We start from the raw sequence: 19,462 nt of genomic DNA on the forward strand, positions 1-19,462 counted from the left end.
TGGGTAGTATATGGGGCTTTGGTGATGAAACGGATGGCACTGTGATAGACTTCATCCAATTTTCTGAGTAGAGTGTTGGAGACTTTTTTGTAAATGGCATCGCCGAAGTCAAGGATCAGTAGGATAGTCAGTTTTACGAGGGTATGTTTGGGAGCATGAGTGAAGGATGCTTTGTTGCGAAATAGGAAGCCGATTCTAGATTTAATTTTGGATTGGAGATGCTTAATGTGAGTCTGGAAGGAGTGTTTACAGTCTAACCAGACACCTAGGTATTTGTAGTTGTCCACATATTCTAGGTCAGAACCGTCCAGAGTAGTGATGCTGGACGGGCGGCAAGGTGCAGGCAGCGATCGTTTGAAGAGCATGCATTTAGTTTTACTAGTGTTTAAGAGCAGTTGGAGGCCACGGAAGGAGAGTTGTATGGCATTGAAGCTCGTCTGGAGGTTTGTTAACACAGTGTCCAAAGAAGGGCCAGAAGTTTACAGAATGGTGTCGTCTGCGTAGAGGTGGATCAGAGAATCACCAGCAGCAAGAGTGACATCATTGATATATACAGAGAAAAGAGTCGGCCCGAGAATTGAACCCTGTGGCACCCCCATAGAGACTGCCAGAAGTCTGGACAACAAGCCCTCTGATTTGACACACTGAATTCTGTCTGAGAAGTAATTGGTGAACCAGGCGAGGCAGTCATTAGAGAAACCAAGGCTGTTGAGTCTGCCGATAAGAATGTGGTGATTGACAGAGTCGAAAGCCTTGGCCAGGTCGATGAATATGGCTGCACAGTATTGTCTTTTATCGATGGCGGTTATGATATCGTTTAGGACCTTGAGCATGGCTGAGATGCATCCATGACCAGCTCGGACACCAGATTGAATAGCGGAGAAGGTACGGTGGGATTCGAAATGGTCAGTGATCTGTTTGTTAACTTGGCTTTCGAAGACCTTAGAAAGGCAGGGCAGGATAGATATTTCTGTAACAGTTTGGGTCTAAAGTGTCTCCCCCTTTGAAGAGGGGATGACCGTGGCAGCTTTCCAATCTTTGGGGATCTCAGATGATACAAAAGAGAGGTTGAACAGGCTAATAACAGGGGTTGCAACAATTGCGGCGGATAATTTTAGAAAGAGAGGGTCCAGTTTGTCTAGCCCTGCTGATTTGTACGGGTCCAGGTTTTGCAGCTCTTTCAGAACATCAGCTATTTGAATTTGGGCGAAGGAGAAATGGGGGAGGCTTGGGCATGTTGCTGTGGGGGGTGCAGGGCTGTTGACCAGAGTAGGGGTGGCCAGGTGGAAAGCATGGCCAGCCGTAGAAAAATGCTTATTGAAATTCTCAATTATTGTGGATTTATCGGTGGTGACAGTGTTTCCTAGCCTCAGTGCAGTGGGCAGCTGGGTGGAGGTGCTATTGTTCTCCATGGACTTTACATTGTCCCAGACCTTTTTGGAGTTTGTGCTACAAATTTCTGTTTGAAAAAGCTAGCCTTTGCTTTCCTAATTGCCTGTGTATATTGGTTCCTAACTTGTTGCATATCGCGGGGGCTATTCGATGCTAGTGCAGTACGCCACACGATGTTTCTGTGTAGGTCAAGGGAGGTCAGGACTGGAGTGAACCACGGGCTATATCTGTTCCTGGTTCTCCCTTTTTGAATAGGGCATGCTTATTTAAGATGTAAAGCACTTTTAAAGAATAACCAGGCATCCTCTACTGACGGAACGAGGTCAATATCCTTCCAGAATACCCAGGCCAGGTCGATTAGAAAGGCCTGCTCGCTGAAGTGTTTTAGGGAGCGTTTGACAGTGATGAGCGATGGTCGTTTGACCGCAGTCCCATTACGGATGCAGGCAATGAGGCAGTGATCGCTGAGATCCTAGTTGAAGACAGCAGAGGTGTATTTTGAGGGCAGGTTGGTCAGGATGATAAATCAAATCAAATGAAATCAAATGTATTTATATAGCCCTTCTTACATCAGCCTATATCTCAAAGTGCTGTACAGAAACCCAGCCTAAAACCCCAAACAGCAAGCAATGCAGGTGTAGGTGGCTAGGAAAAACTCCCTAGAAAGGCCAAAACCTAGGAAGAAACCTAGAGAGGAACCAAGCTATGAGGGGTGGCCAGTCCTCTTCTGGCTGTGCCGGGTGGAGATTATAACAGCACATGGCCAAGATGTTCAAATGTTCATAAATGATCAGCATGGTCAAATAATAATAATCATAGTAGTTGTCGAGGGTGCAACAAGTCAGCAACTCAAGAGTAAGTGTCAGATGGCTTTTTCATAGCCGACCTTTGAGAGTATCTCAACCGCTCCTGCTGTCTCTAGAGAGCTGAAAACAGCAGGTCTGGAACAGGTAGCACGTCCGGTGAACAGGTCAGAGTTCCATCAGGTCTGGGACAGCAGGTCTGGGACAGGTAGCACGTTCGGTGAACAGGTCAGGGTTCCAGCAGGTCTGGGACAGCAGGTCTGGGACAGGTAGCACGTCTGGTGAACAGGTCAGGGTTCCATAGCCGCAGGCAGAACAGTTGAAACTGGAGCAGCGGCATGGCCAGGTGGACTGGGGACAGCAAGGAGTCATCATGCCAGGTAGTCCTGAGGCATGGTCCTAGGGCTCAGGTCCTCCGAGAGAGAGAGAGAAAGAAAGAGAGAAAGAGAGAATTAGAGAGAGCATTTTTAAATTCACACAGGACACCGGATAAGACAAGATAAATACTCCAGATGTAACAGACTGACCCTAGCCCCCTGACACATAAACTACTGCAGCATAAATACTGGAGGCTGAGACAAGAGGTGTCAGGAGACACTTTGGCCCCATCCGATGAAACCCCCGGACAGGGCCAAACAGGCAGGATATAACTACACCCACTTTTCCAAAGCACAGCCCCCACACCACTGGAGGGATATCTCCAACCACCAACTTACCATCCTGAGACAAGGCTGAGTATAGCCCACAAAGGTCTCTGCCATGGCACAACCCAAGGGGGGGCGCCAACCCAGACAGGAAGACCACGTCAGTGACTCAACCCACTCAAGTGACGCACCCCTCCCAGGAACGGCATGGAAGAACACCAGTAAGCCAGTGACTCAGCCCCTGTAATAGGGTTAGAGGCAAAGAATCCTAGTGGAGAGAGGGGAACTGGCTAGGCAGAGACAGCAAGGGCGGTTCGTTGCTCCAGCCTTTCCGTTCACCTTCACACCCCTGGGCCAGACTACACTTAATCATAGGACCTACTGAAGAGATGAGTCTTCAGTAAAGACTTAAAGGTTGAGACTGAGTCTGCGTCTCCCACATGGGTAGGCAGATCATTCCATGAAAATGGAGCTCTATAGGAGAAAGCCCTGCCTCCAGCTGTTTGCTTAGAAATTCTAGGGGCAATGAGGAGGCCCGCGTATTGTGACCGTAGCGTATGTGTAGGTATGTACGGCAGGACCAAATCGGAAAGATAGGTAGGAGCAAGCCCATGTAATGCTTTGTAGGTTAGCAGTAAAACCTTGAAATCAGCCCTTGCCTTAACAGGAAGCCAGTGTAGGGAGGCTAGCACTGGAGTAATATGATCACATTTTTTGGTTCTAGTCAGGATTCTAGCAGCCGTATTTAGCACTAACTGAAGTTTATTTAGTGCTTTATCCGGGTATCCGGAAAGTAGAGCATTGCAGTAGTCCAACCTAGAAGTAACAAAAGCATGGATTAATTTTTCTGCATTCTTTTTGGACAGAAAGTTTCTGATTTTTGCAATGTTACGTAGATGGAAAAAAGCTGTCCTTGAAACAGTCTTGATATGTTCTTCAAAAGAGAGATCAGGGTCCAGAGTAACACCGAGGTCCTTCACAGCTTTATTTGAGACGACTGTACAACCATCCAGATTATTTGTAAGATTCAACAGAAGATCTCTTTGTTTCTTGGGACATAGAACAAGCATCTCTGTTTTGTCCGAGTTTAAAAGTAGAAAGTTTGCAGCCATCCACTTCCTTATGTCTGAAACACAGGCTTCTAGCGAGGGCAATTTTGGGGCTTCACCATGTTTCATTGAAATGTACAGCTGTGTGCCATCCGCATAGCAGTGAAATTTAACATTGTGTTTTCGAATGTCATCCCCAAGAGGTAAAATATATAGTGAAAACAATAGTGGTCCTAAAACGGAACCTTGAGGAACACCGAAATTTACAGTTGGTTTGTCAGAGGACAAACCATTCACAGAGACAAACTGATATCTTTCCGACAGATAAGATCTAAACCAGGCCAGAATTTGTCCATGTAGACCAATTTGGGTTTCCAATCTCTCCAAAAGAATGTGGTGATCGATGGTATCAAAAGCAGCACTAAGATCTAAGAGCACGAGGACAGATGCAGAGCCTCGGTCTGACGTTATTAACCTCTCTAGGCTAGGCGGGACGAATTCGTCCCACCTACGTAACAGCCACGGCTATCCTGTGGCGCGATTTTCAAAACCTTAAAAATCCTATTACTTCAATTTCTCAAACATATGACTATTTTACAGCCATTTAAAGATAAGACTCTCGTTAATCTAACCACACTGTCCGATTTCAAAAAGGCTTTACAACGAAAGCAAAACATTAGATTATGTCAGCAGAGTACCAAGCCAGAAATAATCAGACACCCATTTTTCAAGCCAGCATATAATGTCACCAAAACCCAGAAGACAGCTAAATGCAGCACTCACCTTTGATGATGTCTGTCAGACATATCAGTGTGGATGACGGATCACCAGCTCAAGCTGAACCTCGGCAAGACGGAGCTGCTCTTCCTCCCGGGGAAGGACTGCCCGTTCCATGATCTCGCCATCACGGTTGACAACTCCCTTGTGTCCTCCTCCCAGAGTGCTAAGAACCTTGGCGTGATCCTGGACAACACCCTGTCGTTCTCCACTAACATCAAGGCGGTGACCCGATCCTGTAGGTTCATGCTCTACAACATTCGCAGAGTACGACCCTGCCTCACACAGGAAGCGGCGCAGGTCCTAATCCAGGCACTTGTCATCTCCCGTCTGGATTACTGCAACTCGCTGTTGGCTGGGCTCCCTGCCTGTGCCATTAAACCCCTACAACTCATCCAGAACGCCGCAGCCCGTCTGGTGTTCAACCTTCCCAAGTTCTCTCACGTCACCCCGCTCCTCCGCTCTCTCCACTGGCTTCCAGTTGAAGCTCGCATCCGCTACAAGACCATGGTGATTGCCTACGGAGTTGTGAAGGGAACGGCACCTCCATACCTTCAGGCTCTGATCAGGCCCTACACCCAAACAAGGGCACTGCGTTCATCCACCACTGGCCTGCTGGCCCCCCTACCTCTGAGGAAGCACAGTTCCCGCTCAGCCCAGTCAAAACTGTTCGCTGCTCTGGCACCCCCATGGTGGATAAGCTCCCTCACGACGCCAGGACAGCGGAGTCAATCACCACCTTCCGGAGACACCTGAAACCCCACCTCTTTAAGGAATACCTAGGATAGGATAAAGTAATCCTTCTAACCCCCCCCCCCCCCTTAAAATATTTAGATGCACTATTGTAAAGTGGTTGTTCCACTGGATATCATAAGGTGAATACACCATTTTGTAAGTCGCTCTGGATAAGAGCGTCTGCTAAATGACTTAAATGTAAATGTAAATGTAAATGTATGATCTTCATCAGATGACAACCCTAGGACATTATGTTATACAATACATGCATGTTTTGTTCAATCAAGTTCATATTTATATCAAAAACCAGCTTTTTACATTAGCATGTGACGTTCAGAACTAGCATACCCCCCGCAAACTTCCGGGGAATTCGCTAACATTTTACTAAATTACTCACGATAAACGTTCACAAAAAGCATAACAATTATTTTAAGAATTATAGATACATACCTCCTCTATGCACTCGATATGTCCGATTTTAAAATAGCTTTTTGGTGAAAGCACATTTTGCAATATTCTAAGTACATAGCCCAGGCATCACGGGCTCGCTATTTAGACACCCGGCAAGTTTAGCACTCACCATAATCATATTTACTATTATAAAAATTTCATTACCTTTTGTTGTCTTCGTCAGAATACACACCCAGGACAGCTACTTCAATAACAAATGTTGGTTTGGTCCAAAATAATCCATCGTTATATCCGAATAGCGGCGTTTTGTTCGTGCGTTCCAGACACTATCCGAAATAGTAAAGAAGTGTCACGCGCTTGGCGCAATTCGTGACAATAAAATTCTAAGTATTCCATTACAGTACTTCGAAGCATGTCAACCGCTGTTTAAAATCAATTTTTACGACATTTTTCTCGTAGAAAAGCGATAATATTCCGACAGGGAATCTCCTTTTCGGCAAACAGAGGAAAAAATCCCAAAGGCGGGGGCGGTCGGGGTCACGCGCATAAGCTAGTGTCTCTTGATGGGCCACTTGAGAAAGGCGATAATGTGTTTCAGCCTGGGGCTGGAATGACGACATTCTGTTTTTTCCCGGGCTCTGAGCGCCTATGGACGACGTGGGAAGTGTCACGTTAGAGCAGAGATCCTTAGTAAATGATAGAGATGGAAAAGAAGTTCAACAAATGGTCAGACAGGACACTTCCTGTAAAGGAATCTCTCAGGTTTTGACCTGCCATTTGAGTTCTGTTATACTCACAGACACCATTCAAACAGTTTTAGAAAATTTAGGGTGTTTTCTATCCATATGTAATAAGTATATGCATATTCTAGTTACTGAGTAGGAGTGGTAACCAGATTAAATCGGGTATGTTTTTTATCCAGCCGTGTCAATGCTGCCCCCTAGCCCTAACAGGTTAAAAGGTCATTTACCACCTTCACAAGTGCAGTCTCAGTGCTATGATGGGGTCTAAAACCAGACTGAAGCGTTTCGTATACATTTTTTGTCTTCAGGAAGGCAGTGAGTTGCTGCTGAACAGCTTTTTCTAAAGTTTTTGAGAGGAATGGAAGATTTGATATAGGCCGATTGTTTTTTATAATTTCTGGGTCAAGATTTGGCTTTTTCAAGAGAGGCTTTATTACGGCCACTTTTAGTGAGTTTGGTACACATCCGGTGGATAGAGAGCCGTTTATTATGTTCAACATAGTAGTGCCAAGCACAGGAAGCAGCTCTTTCAGTAGTTTAGTTGGGATAGGGTCCAGTATGCAGCTTGAAGGTTTAGAGGCCATGATTATTTTCATCATTGTGTCAAGAGATATAGTACTAAAACACTTTAGTGTCTCCCTTGATCCTAGGTCCTGGCAGAGTTGTACAGACTCAGGACAACTGAGCTTTGGAGGAATACGCAGATTTAAAGAGGAGTCTGTAATTTGCTTTCTAATGATCATGATCTTTTCCTCAAAGAAGTTCATGAATTCATTACTGCTGAGGTGAAAGCCATCCTCTCTTGGGGAATGCTGCTTTTTAGTTAGCTTTGCGACAGTATCAAAAAGAGATTTCGGATTGTTCTTATTTTCCTCAATTAAGTTGGAAAAATAGGATGATCGAGCAGCAGTGAGGGCTCTTCGATACTGCACGGTACTGTCTTTCCAAGCTAGTCGGAAGACTTCCAGTTTGGTGTGGCGCCATATCTGTTCCAATTTTCTGGAAGCTTGCTTCAGAGCTCGTGTATTTTCAGTATACCAGGGAGCTAGTTTCTTATGACAAATGTTTTTAGTTTTTAGGGGTGAAATTATGGTGTTTTGAAATGCACTACTTGACTGGGGGAACTAAAATATGTTGTAAATATGGGGGACAGAGGAAGTGGTAGGCATTCATCATTATTACTATTTCACACACAGTGAGTCCATATAACATTGTCGTCTGTTAAGCCAAATCTTACATCTGAACTAATTTATTCTTGCCTCAACAATGTATAGCCAAAACAAAACACACTGTCCCAATACTTTGAGCTCACTGTATCTCTGCTAGAGCTGACCTTATCTGCTATTGTCCCTTCTCAGTGTACAGGGCTTGAGAGGGATGCCTAAGGTAAAGCCAAACATGTTTAATGTTAAAATCTGCTACTCTTTTGGAATGCAGTATTGTCAAGATAACTACTTTTTACCGTGTGTAAAATTGCTTGTTTCATTTGAAAGCTTTTTATAAAAATACAAAAAATGCATGAAATGAAATGTATGCATTCACTACTGTAAGTCGCTCTGGATAAGAGCGTCTGCTAAATGACAAATGTAAATGTAAATGTAACTGCATCTAGGGTATTGCGCAAGGTTAAATTGAGTTCCTCAGTTAGGTGGTTAACTTCTTGGGGCTATGTGGGACGCTAGCGTGCCACCCGTGGTGCACCCTATCAACAGCAGGTGCATTTCAAGAGCGGCAAATTTGAAACCAAATAAATGTCCAAATTCAAATTTTTCAGACATACAACTATCTTACACCCTTTGAAAGATAAACATCTCCTTAATCTAACCACGTTGTCCGATTTCAAAAAGGTTTTACGGCGAAAGCATAAAGTTAGATTATGTTAGGAGAGTACATTGACAATAGCTGTGTGTAATGTTTTGTCAATTCAAAGACAGGCGTCACCAAAACCATAAAACCAGCTAAAATGATGCACTAACCTTTTACAATCTCCATCAGATGACACTCCTAGGACATTATGTTAGACAATGCATGCATTTTTTGTTCTATCAAGTTCATATTTATATCCAAAAACAGCGTTTTACTATGGCATTGATGTTGAGGAAATCGTTTCCCTCCAATAACCGGCAGTCAAGTCAGCACCACAAATTAAATAATTAAAATTAGAAAACATTGGTAAAATATTATATTGTCATTTAAAGAATTATAGATTTACATCTCTTGAACGCAATCAACTTGCCAGATTTAAAAATAACCTTACTGGGAAATCACACTTTGCAATAATCTGAGCACTGCGCCCAGAAAAATATGCTTTGCTATACAGACAAACGGCCATGTTGGAGAGATCTAAAATCGAAAATACTATGTAAATAATCCATTACCTTTGATTCTCTTCATCAGATGTCACTTCCAGGTATCACAGGTCCATAACGAATGTAGTTTTGTTCAAAAAAGCTCATCATTTATATCCAAAAAGCTCCGTATTGTTAGCACATGATCTAAGCCAGCCGGACTTCTCGTCATGAACGAGGGGAAAATATATATTTACGTTCGTTCAAACATGTCAAACGTTGTATAGCATAAATCATTAGTGCCTTTTTTAACCAGAACATGAATAATATTCAAGGTGGACGAATGCATTCTCTTTTATAACGTATTGGAACGAGGGTACCCAACATGAACTCGCGCGCCAGAGTCTAATCGGCCATCACCGTTCCATGGCTCTTGTTCGGTCAGATCTCACAGTAAAAGACTCAAAACACTTTGTAAAGGCTGGTGACATCTAGTGGAAGCAATAGGAAGTGCCAAAACATTAATCAACCCCTGTGTTTTTCAATGGCATAGGTTTAAAGGTAATACAACACATCAGGTATCCACTTCCTGTCAGAAAATGTCTCAGGGTTTTGCCTGCCAAATGAGTTCTGTTATACTCACAGACACCATTCAAACAGTTTTAGAAACTTTAGAGTGTTTTCTATCCATATATAATAAGTATATGCATATTCTAGTTACTGGGTAGGATTAGTAACCAGATTAAATCGGGTACATTTTTTTTATCCAGCCGTGCAAATACTGCCCCCTAGCCCTAACAGGTTAAAGGTCATTCAACACATCAGGTATCCACTTCCTGTCAGAAAATGTCTCAGGGTTTTGCCTGCCAAATGAGTTCTGTTATACTCACAGACACCATTCAAACAGTTTTAGAAACTTTAGGGTGTTTCCTATCCATATATAATAAGTATATGCATATTCTAGTTACTGGGTAGGATTAGTAACCAGATTAAATCGGGTACGTTTTTTTATCCAGCCGTGAAAATACTGCCCCCTAGCCCCAACAGGTTAACTGATTTTTGTCCTCTGACGTCCTTGGGCAGGCAGAGGGAGTCTGGAAGGGCATCAAGGAATCTTTGGGTTGTCTGAGAATTTATAGCACGACTTTTAATGCTCCTTGATTGGGGTCTGAGCAGATTATTTGTTGCGATTGCAAACGTAATAAAATGGTGGTCCAATAGTTCAGGATTATGAGGAAAAACATTAAGATCCACAGCATTTATTCCATGGGACAAAACTAGGTCCAGAGTATGACTGTGGCAGTGAGTAGGTCCAGAGACATGTTGGACAAAACCCACTGAGTCGATGATGGCTCCGAAAGCATTTTGGAGTGGGTCTGTGGACTTTTCCATGTGAATATTAAAGTCACCAAAAATTAGAATATTATCTGCAATGACTACAATGTCCGATAGGAATTCAGGGAACTCAGTGAGGAACGCTGCATATGGCCCAGGATGCCTGTAAACAGTAGCTATAAAAAGTGATTGAGTAGGCTGCATAGATTTCATGACTAGAAGCTCAAAAGACGAAAACGTCGTTGTTGGTTTTTTTTGTAAATTGAAATTTGCTATCGTAAATGTTAACAACACCTCCGCCTTTGCAGGATGCGCGGGGGATATGGTCAATAGTGTAACCAGGGGGTGAGGCCTCATTTAACACAGTAAATTCATCAGGCTTAAGCCATGTTTCAGTCAGGCCAATCACATCAAGATTATGATCAGTGATTAGTTCATTGACTATAACTGCCTTGGAAGTGAGGGATCTAACATTAACCTCTCTAGATTAGGTGGCATCAAATCGTCCCACCTACGTAACAGCCAGTGTAATCCCGTGGCGCGTTATTCAAAAACCTCAAAAATGCAAAAACTTCAATTTTTCAAACATATGACTATTTTACACCATTTTAAAGACAAGACTCTCGTTAATCTAACCACACTGTCCGATTTCAAAAAGGCTTTACAACGAAAGCAAAACATTAGATTATGTCAGCAGAGTACCCAGCCAGAAATAATCAGACACCCATTTTTCAAGCTAGCATATAATGTCACATAAACCCAAACCACAGCTAAATGCAGCACTAACCTTTGATGATCTTCATCAGATGACAACCCTAGGACATTATGTTATACAATACATGCATGTTTTGTTCAATCAAGTTCATATTTATATCAAAAACCAGCTTTTTACATTAGCATGTGACTAGCATGTGACTAGCATTCCCACCGAACACTGCCGTTGAATTTACTAAATTACTCACGATAAACGTTCACAAAAAGCACAACAATTATTTTAAGAATTATAGATACAGAACTCCTCTATGCACTCGATATGTCCGATTTTAAAATAGCTTTTCGGTGAAAGCACATTTTGCAATATTCTCAGTAGATAGCCCGGCATCACAGGGCTAGCTATTTAGACCCCCAGCAAGTTTAGCACTCAGAAAAGTCACATTTACTATAAGAAAAATGTTATTACCTTTGCTGTCTTCGTCAGAATGCACTCCCAGGACTTCTACTTCAATAACAAATGTTGGTTTGGTTCAAAATAATCCATAGTTATATCCAAACAGCGGCGTTTTGTTCGTGCGTTCAAGACACTATCCGAAAGGGTAAATAAGGGTGACGAGCATGGCGCAATTCGTGACAAAAAAATTCTAAATATTCCATTACCGTACTTCGAAGCATGTCAACCGCTGTTTAAAATCAATTTTTATGCCATTTTTCTCATAAAAAAGCGATAATATTCCGACCGGGAATCTGCGTTTAGGTAAACAGACAAAATAAAATAAAGCATTCGGTCGACTCGGGCACGCGCCTAAGCCCATAGTACTATTATCGGCCACTTGCCAAAAGCGATAATGTGTTTCAGCCAGAGCCTGCCTCGATATCGTTCAGCTTTTTCCCGGGCTCTGAGAGCCTATGGGAGCCGTAGGAAGTGTCACGTTAGAGCAAAGATCCTCAGTCTTCAATAAAAAGAGCCAAGATGAAACACCACTTGTCAGACAGGCCACTTCCTGCATGGAATCTTCTCAGGTTTTGGCCTGCCATTTGAGTTCTGTTATACTCACAGACACCATTCAAACAGTTTTAGAAACTTTAGGGTGTTTTCTATCCAAAGCCAATAATTATATGCATTTTGTAGTTACTGGGCAGGAGTAGTAACCAGATTAAATCGGGTACGTTTTTTATCCGTCCGTGTCAATACTGCCCCCTAGCCCTAACAGGTTAACCTCTTACATCTAGACGTTCCGCTAGCGGAACACCTGCTCCAATATCCAATGATAGGCGTGGCGCGAATTACAAATTCCTCAAAAATACAAAAAGTTACATTTTTCAAACATATGACTATTTTACAGCATTTTAAAGACAAGACTCTCCTTTATCTAACCACACTGTCCGATTTCAAAAAGGCTTTACAGCGAAAGCAAAACATTAGATTATGTCAGCAGAGTACCCAGCCAGAAATAATCAGACACCCATTTTTCAAGCTAGCATATAATGTCACAAAAAACAAAACCACAGCTAAATGCAGCACTATCCTTTGATGATCTTCATCAGATGACACGCCTAGGACATTATGTTATACAATACATGCATGTTTTGTTCAATCAAGTTCATATTTATATCAAAAACCAGCTTTTTACATTAGCATGTGACGTTCAGACCTAGCATTCCCACCGAACACTTCCGGTGAATTGACTAAATTACTCACGATAAACGTTCACAAAAAACATAACAATTATTTTAAGAATTATAGATACAGAACTCCTTTGTGCAATCGAGGTGTCCGATTTTAAAATAGCTTTTCGGTGAAAGCACATTTTGCAATATTCTGAGTACATAGCTCGGCATCACAGGGCTAGCTATTTAGACACCCAGCAAGTTTAGCCTTCACCAAAGTCAGATTTACTATTAGAAAAGTTTGATTACCTTTGGTGTTCTTCGTCAGAATGCACTCCCAGGACTGCTACTTCAATAACAAATGTTGGTTTGGTTCAAAATAATCCATAGTTATATCCAAATAGCGGTGTTTTGTTCGTGCGTTCAAGACACTATCCGAAAGGGTAAATAAGGGTTACGCGCACGACGCATTTCGTGACAAAAAAATTCTAAATATTCCATTACCGTACTTCGAAGCATGTCAACCGCTGTTTAAAATCAATTTTTATGCCATTTTTCTCGTAAAAAAGCGATAATATTCCGACCGGGAATCTGTGTTTAGGTTCAGAGACGAACGAAAATAAAAACATGGGGTTGACTCGTGCACGCACCTAAGCCCATTGTCCTCTGATAGAGCACTTGCCAAAAGCGCTAATGTGTTTCAGCCTGGGGCTGGAATTACATCATTCAGCTTTTTCCCGCCTTCTGAGAGCCTATGGGAGCCGTAGGAAGTGTCACGTTACAGCAAAGATCCTCAGTCTTCAATAAACAGAGTCAAGAATCTCAAGGAATGGTCAGACAGGCCACTTCCTGTAAGGAATCTTCTCAGGTTTTTGCCTGCCATATGAGTTCTGTTATACTCACAGACACCATTCAAACAGTTTTAGAAACTTTAGGGTGTTTTCTATCCAAAGCCAAAAATGATATGCATATTCTAGTTACTGGGCAGGAGTAGTAACCAGATTAAATCGGGTACGTTTTTTATCCGGCCGTGCAAATACTGCCCCCTATCCCCAACAGGTTAAAATCCCCTGCTAGAATAAATGCGGCCTCGGGATATGTGGTTTCCAGTTTACATAAAGTCCAGTGACGTTATTTGAGGGCCGTCGTGGTATCGGCTTGAGGTGGAATATACACGGCTGTGACTATAACCAAAGAGAATTCTCTTGGGAGGTAATACGGTCGGCATTTGTTTGTGAGGTATTCTAGGTCGGGTGAACAAAAGGACTTGTGTTTCTGTATGTTATCACAAGCACACCATGAGTAGTTAATCATGAAACATACACCCACGCCCTTCTTCTTCCCAGAAAGGGTTATTTATTCCTTTCTGCGGCGATGAACTGAGAACCCAACTGGCTGTACGACTCGGCAGGATATCCCAAGAGAGCCATGTTTCCGAGAAACAGAGTATGTTACAATCCCTGTAGTCTCTCTGGAAGGAAATCCTCGCCCTGAGCGCGTCAACTTTATTATCCAGAGACTGAACATTAGCAAGTAATATACTCGGAAGCGGTGGGTGGTGTGCGCGCCTCCCGAGTCGGACTAGAAGTCCATTCCGAATACCTCTTCTCCGCCGGCAGTGTTTTGGATCAGCCGTTAGAATCAGTTCAATTGCCCTGGGGGGTACGAACAAAGGATCCGATTCGGGAAAGTCGTATTCCTGGTCGTGATGCTGGTAATGTTGGTAAGTTTCCGTTTCTCTGATATCCAAAAGTTCTTCCCGGCTGTATGTAATAACACAAAATAAATTCTGGGCTCATAATGTAAGAAATAACACTGAAAAAAGCAAAATACTGCGAAGTTGCCTAGGGGCTAGAAGCACGGCTGCCCTATCTATCGGTGCCATTTTTCATCTGTATGCAGATGATACCGCCAGGGCAGTTTAAGACTGTAGTATAAGATGGGTATAATGAGAGTTGCAGTTTTTACTGTTTTTACTATTATTTAACCTTTATTTAGTTAGGCAAGTCAGTTAAGAACAAATTCTTATTCACAATGACGGCCTACACCGGCCAAACCCGGATGACGCTGGGCCGATTGTGCTCCAGCCTATGGGACTCCCAATCAGGGCCAGTTGTGATACAGCCTGGATTCAAACCACGGTGTCTGTAGTGATGCCTCAAGCACTGAGATTTAGTGCCTTGCATGCTTACCACACCGCTCGTGTTGCTTATATAAATTTAAACATACATGTTATTCTATTATTGCACCCACACTGCTGGCGCATGCCAATGAGCGTCTGATTGTGAGGTATTCTAGGTCAGGTGAACAAAAGGACTTGAGTTTCTGTATGTTATCACAATCACACCATGAGTAGTTAATCATGAAACATACACTCCCGCCCTTCTTCTTCCCAGAAAGGGTTATTTATTCCTTTCTGCGGCGATGAACTGAGAACCCAACTGGCTGTACGACTCGGACAGTATATCCCGAGAGAGCCATGTTTCCGAGAAACAGAGTATGTTACAATCCCTGTAGTCTCTCTGGAAGGAAATCCTTGCTCTGAGCGCGTCAACTTTATTATCCAGAGACTGAACATTAGCGAGTAATATACTCGGAAGCGGTGGGTGGTGTGCGCGCCTCCCGAGTCGGACTAGAAGTCCACTCCGAATACCTCTTCTCCGCCGGCAGTGTTTTGGATCAGCCGTTGGAATCAGTTCAATTGCCCTGGGGGGTACGAACAAAGGATCCGATTCGGGAAAGTCGTATTCCTGGTCGTAATGCTGGTAATGTTGGTAAGTTTCCGTTTATCTGATATCCAAACGTTCTTCCCGGCTGTATGTAATAACACAAAATAAATTCTGGGCTCATAATGTAAGAAATAACACTGAAAAAAGCAAAATACTGCGAAGTTGCCTAGGGGCTAGAAGCACGGCTGCCCTATCTATCGGTGCCATTTTTCATCTGTATGCAAATGATACGGTTATATATGCTGTAGACCAAGCTATGTTAGAGCTGCAAACTTTTTAGATGGGCTACATATATACTGATTGGATAGTTCTCTCATCCAGCAGATCCCCGCCTATAAATATCTGGGCATTTGGATGGATAAAGTAAAAAAATATATTTAAAGAGGCCTTTAAAAAAATTACTAATATTGAAATAGATCTTGCCTCTTTCTAAAAAGCAGGAAGCAGATTGTACAATCAACTTTCCTGCCAGTTTTGGACTATGGTGAAACCATTTATCAAAATTCAGCAGACACTGCTGTAAAACTTTTGGATGCTGTCTACCATAGCACACTTTGCCTTATCACAGGTGATAGGTTTAATACTCATCATTGCATCCTGTATCAGAAGGTCGGCTGGTCCTCACTAAATTCTTGTTGATCACTTTTTGTTTACAAAGCTCTGCTGGAAAAATCTACCAACCCACTGTTAAAATATAAAATATGAGACACCAAACCCATTCTCAGGGATGGTTAACTCTCAAGGTTCTACTAGTCAGTACCAATCTAGGTAGATCTGCTTTCAGTTTTCTTGGAATAGTCTGCAGAACTCCTTGCATCTTGATTCCCTGGTGCCGCCAGGGCAGTTTAAGACTGTAGTATAAGATGGGTATAATGAGAGTTGCAGTTTTTACTGTTTTTACTATTACTGAACCTTTATTTAATTAGGCAAGTCAGTTAAGAACAAATTCTTATTCACAATGACGGCCTACACCGGCCAAACCCGGACGACGCTGGGCCGATAGTGCTCCGCCCTTTGGGACTCCCAATCACGGCCAGTTGTGATACAGCCTGGATTCAAACCACGGTGTCTGTAGTGATGCCTCAAGCACTGAGATTTAGTGCCTTGCATGCTGACCAAACCGCTCGTGTTGCTTATATAAATTTAAACATACATGTTATTCTATTATTGCACCCACACTGCTGGCGCATGCCAATGAGCATCTGCGTTGCCAAGCGCAAAAAATAAGTCCTTTCTATTCATGACGCTGAACTCGGTGCAAGTCCTGCCTCTCCCATCTCCTCATTGGTTTATAGAAGCAGATACCCACGTGCCATCTCCTCGTTAGTTATACCCACCTGGGTGATTAAAAGATGAACTGAGTTCAGTCATTCATCATGGTAACTGAAAGTTAGATGCCAATCGCCATATAATGTCCAAAGAAGAAAAAGGCCTGGAAGGAGGAGATGACTAGAAATTATTCTGTTGACCGTTTTATGTGTGGATTAATTGTCGGAGTACAGGACCTTGTGCATTTCAGGTAAAATAACAACTCAACGTTTATATCCCAGGACAAATTAGCTAGCAACAGCAAGCTAGCTAAATAGGACAAGTAAGCTAGCAACTGCAAGCTAGCTAGCTAAATTGCCATAAATGTTAAATGCTTTTCAACCTGTTCCCAAATGAATATAATTGGTTCAGAGTTTGTTTTGATATTTTAACCTGTGTGTCGTGATCGCGTTTGGTGTGGGGGGACAAAATCTATTCGCGCATAATGGCGCATGATGCCGCATGCGCGTGGCCTGTTTGGGTACGGTGTTAGACCGCTGCGCCACTCGGGAGCCCAAAACCCCAGTTGTTTTGATTGAAAGAAGAGATTGTTGTGGTTGTAATGTTGAAAGTTTTAACTTCTATTTGTTTATATATATATTTGTTTTATTTGTATCTTTGTTAGTGATCATTTTGTACTGTTCTATTGCTGTGGTCAGGGCAGCTTTAAAAATGAGCCCCTGGTCTCGAAGGGTTTCCCCTGACGACATAAAAGTTATAAAAATGAATGAAATAAATGTAGAAAATGACATACCTCCCATGAATACACTGCTGGTAACCGGAAGTGACTTGGTAAATTCAGAATCTCTTTAAAATGATTGTAGCCCGTCTCTCTCTCTCTCTTCTGTGTCCCAAATGATTCCTTATTCCCTATATAATGCATTACCTTTTACCAGATGGGAATATATAGGGAATAGGGTACCATTTGGGACGCAGTCTCTGTATGTGCTGCTGCAAACACTCTGTGTATTACCAAAGCACAGGATTCACACACCAACCAAGCACTCTCCTTGCTTGCTCTACTTTGTCCCCTCATTTTGGTCAGTCTGCCTCTTTCTCCCACTGCTATACTTCTTCTCTCTTTTGTTGCCCCCACATTCTTAAGCCCTCTTTATCTTTCTGTGTCTATCGATACTTCTGTCTGGTTTTCTATCCTTTGTGTTTCTCTGCGACTGCATCCATCTCTGTCTCTCCTCTGCATCTCTCCCTCTGGGCATAGTGGCGCTTGAAGTTTGAGGGTAATTAAAAAAAAAAAAAAATTATTGTCACATATGCTGGGTAGGTGTTGGTTTTACAGTGCCAGCCATAGTGGTACGGCACCCCTTGAGCAAATTAGGGTTAAGTGCCTTGAACCGATTTTCACATAGTCGGCTCGGTTATTCAAACCAGCAACATTTCGCCCCTGTTCTGAGATAAGACAGGGGTTCAGACTTTCCTCCCCTCCCCTCCCCTCCCCTCCTCTCCTCTCCTCTCCTCTTCTCCTTTTTCTCTTCTCCTCCCCTCCCCTGAATCCATCTTCACATAAGAACTACTGAGTTTGAGAATGAACAGGGCAAATCTTGTACTATGTCTGCATCCCAAATTGCACCCATTTCCTATATAGTGCACTACTTTTGACCAGGGCCCTTTGCAATGCCATTTGGGACACAGCCTATGTCACATGAAGTAAAATTGTACGTTCAAGCAGTCTGTCTCACTTGCTCTCTCTCTCTCCTCTCTTTCAGTGGCGTCCATTCCTGCCAGGTCTGAAGTATGAGGTCATCGATTCTGCCTACATTTCCCTCTACACAGGTAAGCTGGGTTTGTTGTTTTTTGGTTGGCTCTGGCCGTAATGCTCTGGCTAGAAGTTCCCATTAGGCACATATCTACCCAATGGCGAAAGAACGAGTCTTGCTGCTTTCATTGTAGTTGTAGTATACACACACACGCGCACACACACACACACACACACACACACACACACACACACACACACACACACACACACACACACACACACACACACACACACACACACACACACACACACACACACACACACACACACACACACACACAGTTCCCTGGGGTTGATTAGGGTGAGAGGTAGATGGGAGCACAGATGCTATTCCAGGTTGCACTGCCCTGTTCACAGCAGACAGGCAGGCAGACCTAAGGAACAAAGTGCTCTGGACCAATGGACTAGAAATATACTGCTCAAAAAAATAAAGGGAACACTTAAACAACACATCCTAGATCTGAATGAAAGAAATAATCTTATTAAATACTTTTTTCTTTACATAGTTGAATGTGCTGACAACAAAATCACACAAAAATAATCAATGGAAATCCAATTTATCAACCCATGGAGGTCTGGATTTGGAGTCACACTCAAAATTAAAGTGGAAAACCACACTACAGGCTGAACCAACTTTGATGTAATGTCCTTAAAACAAGTCAAAATGAGGCTCAGTAGTGTGTGTGGCCTCCACGTGCCTGTATGACTTCCCTACAACGCCTGGGCATGCTCCTGATGAGGTGGCGGATGGTCTCCTGAGGGATCTCCTGCCAGACCTGGACTAAAGCATCCGCCAACTCCTGGACAGTCTGTGGTGCAACGTGGCGTTGGTGGATGGAGCGAGACATGATGTCCCAGATGTGCTCAATTGGATTCAGGTCTGGGGAACGGGCGGGCCAGTCCATAGCATCAATGCCTTCCTCTTGCAGGAACTGCTGACACACTCCAGCCACATGAGGTCTAGCATTGTCTTGCATTAGGAGGAACCCAGGGCCAACCGCACCAGCATATGGTCTCACAAGGGGTCTGAGGATCTCATCTCGATACCTAATAGCAGTCAGGCTACCTCTGGCGAGCACATGGAGGGCTGTGCGGCCCCCCAAAGAAATGCCACCCTACACCATGACTGACCCACCGCCAAACCGG

The 19,462-nt window shown here is 43.2% G+C and overlaps 1 protein-coding gene across 1 annotated transcript in view; it reads left to right on the forward strand.

The window, feature by feature from the left end:
- The window catches only part of b4galnt4a (beta-1,4-N-acetyl-galactosaminyltransferase 4a), a 497,048-nt gene that overhangs the window by 436,893 nt on the left and 40,693 nt on the right, over positions 1–19,462 (forward strand). Inside the window, exon 9 of the mRNA XM_014123877.3 lies at positions 18,264–18,330. Within this exon, the coding sequence (XP_013979352.3) occupies positions 18,264–18,330 (67 nt within the window). The remainder of the gene's footprint in view (positions 1–18,263; positions 18,331–19,462) is intronic.

Source organism: Salmo salar, chromosome 10 (assembly GCF_965601325.2).
Source record: "Salmo salar chromosome 10, fSalSal1, whole genome shotgun sequence".
In the NCBI taxonomy this organism is placed as follows: Eukaryota; Metazoa; Chordata; class Actinopteri; order Salmoniformes; family Salmonidae; genus Salmo; species Salmo salar.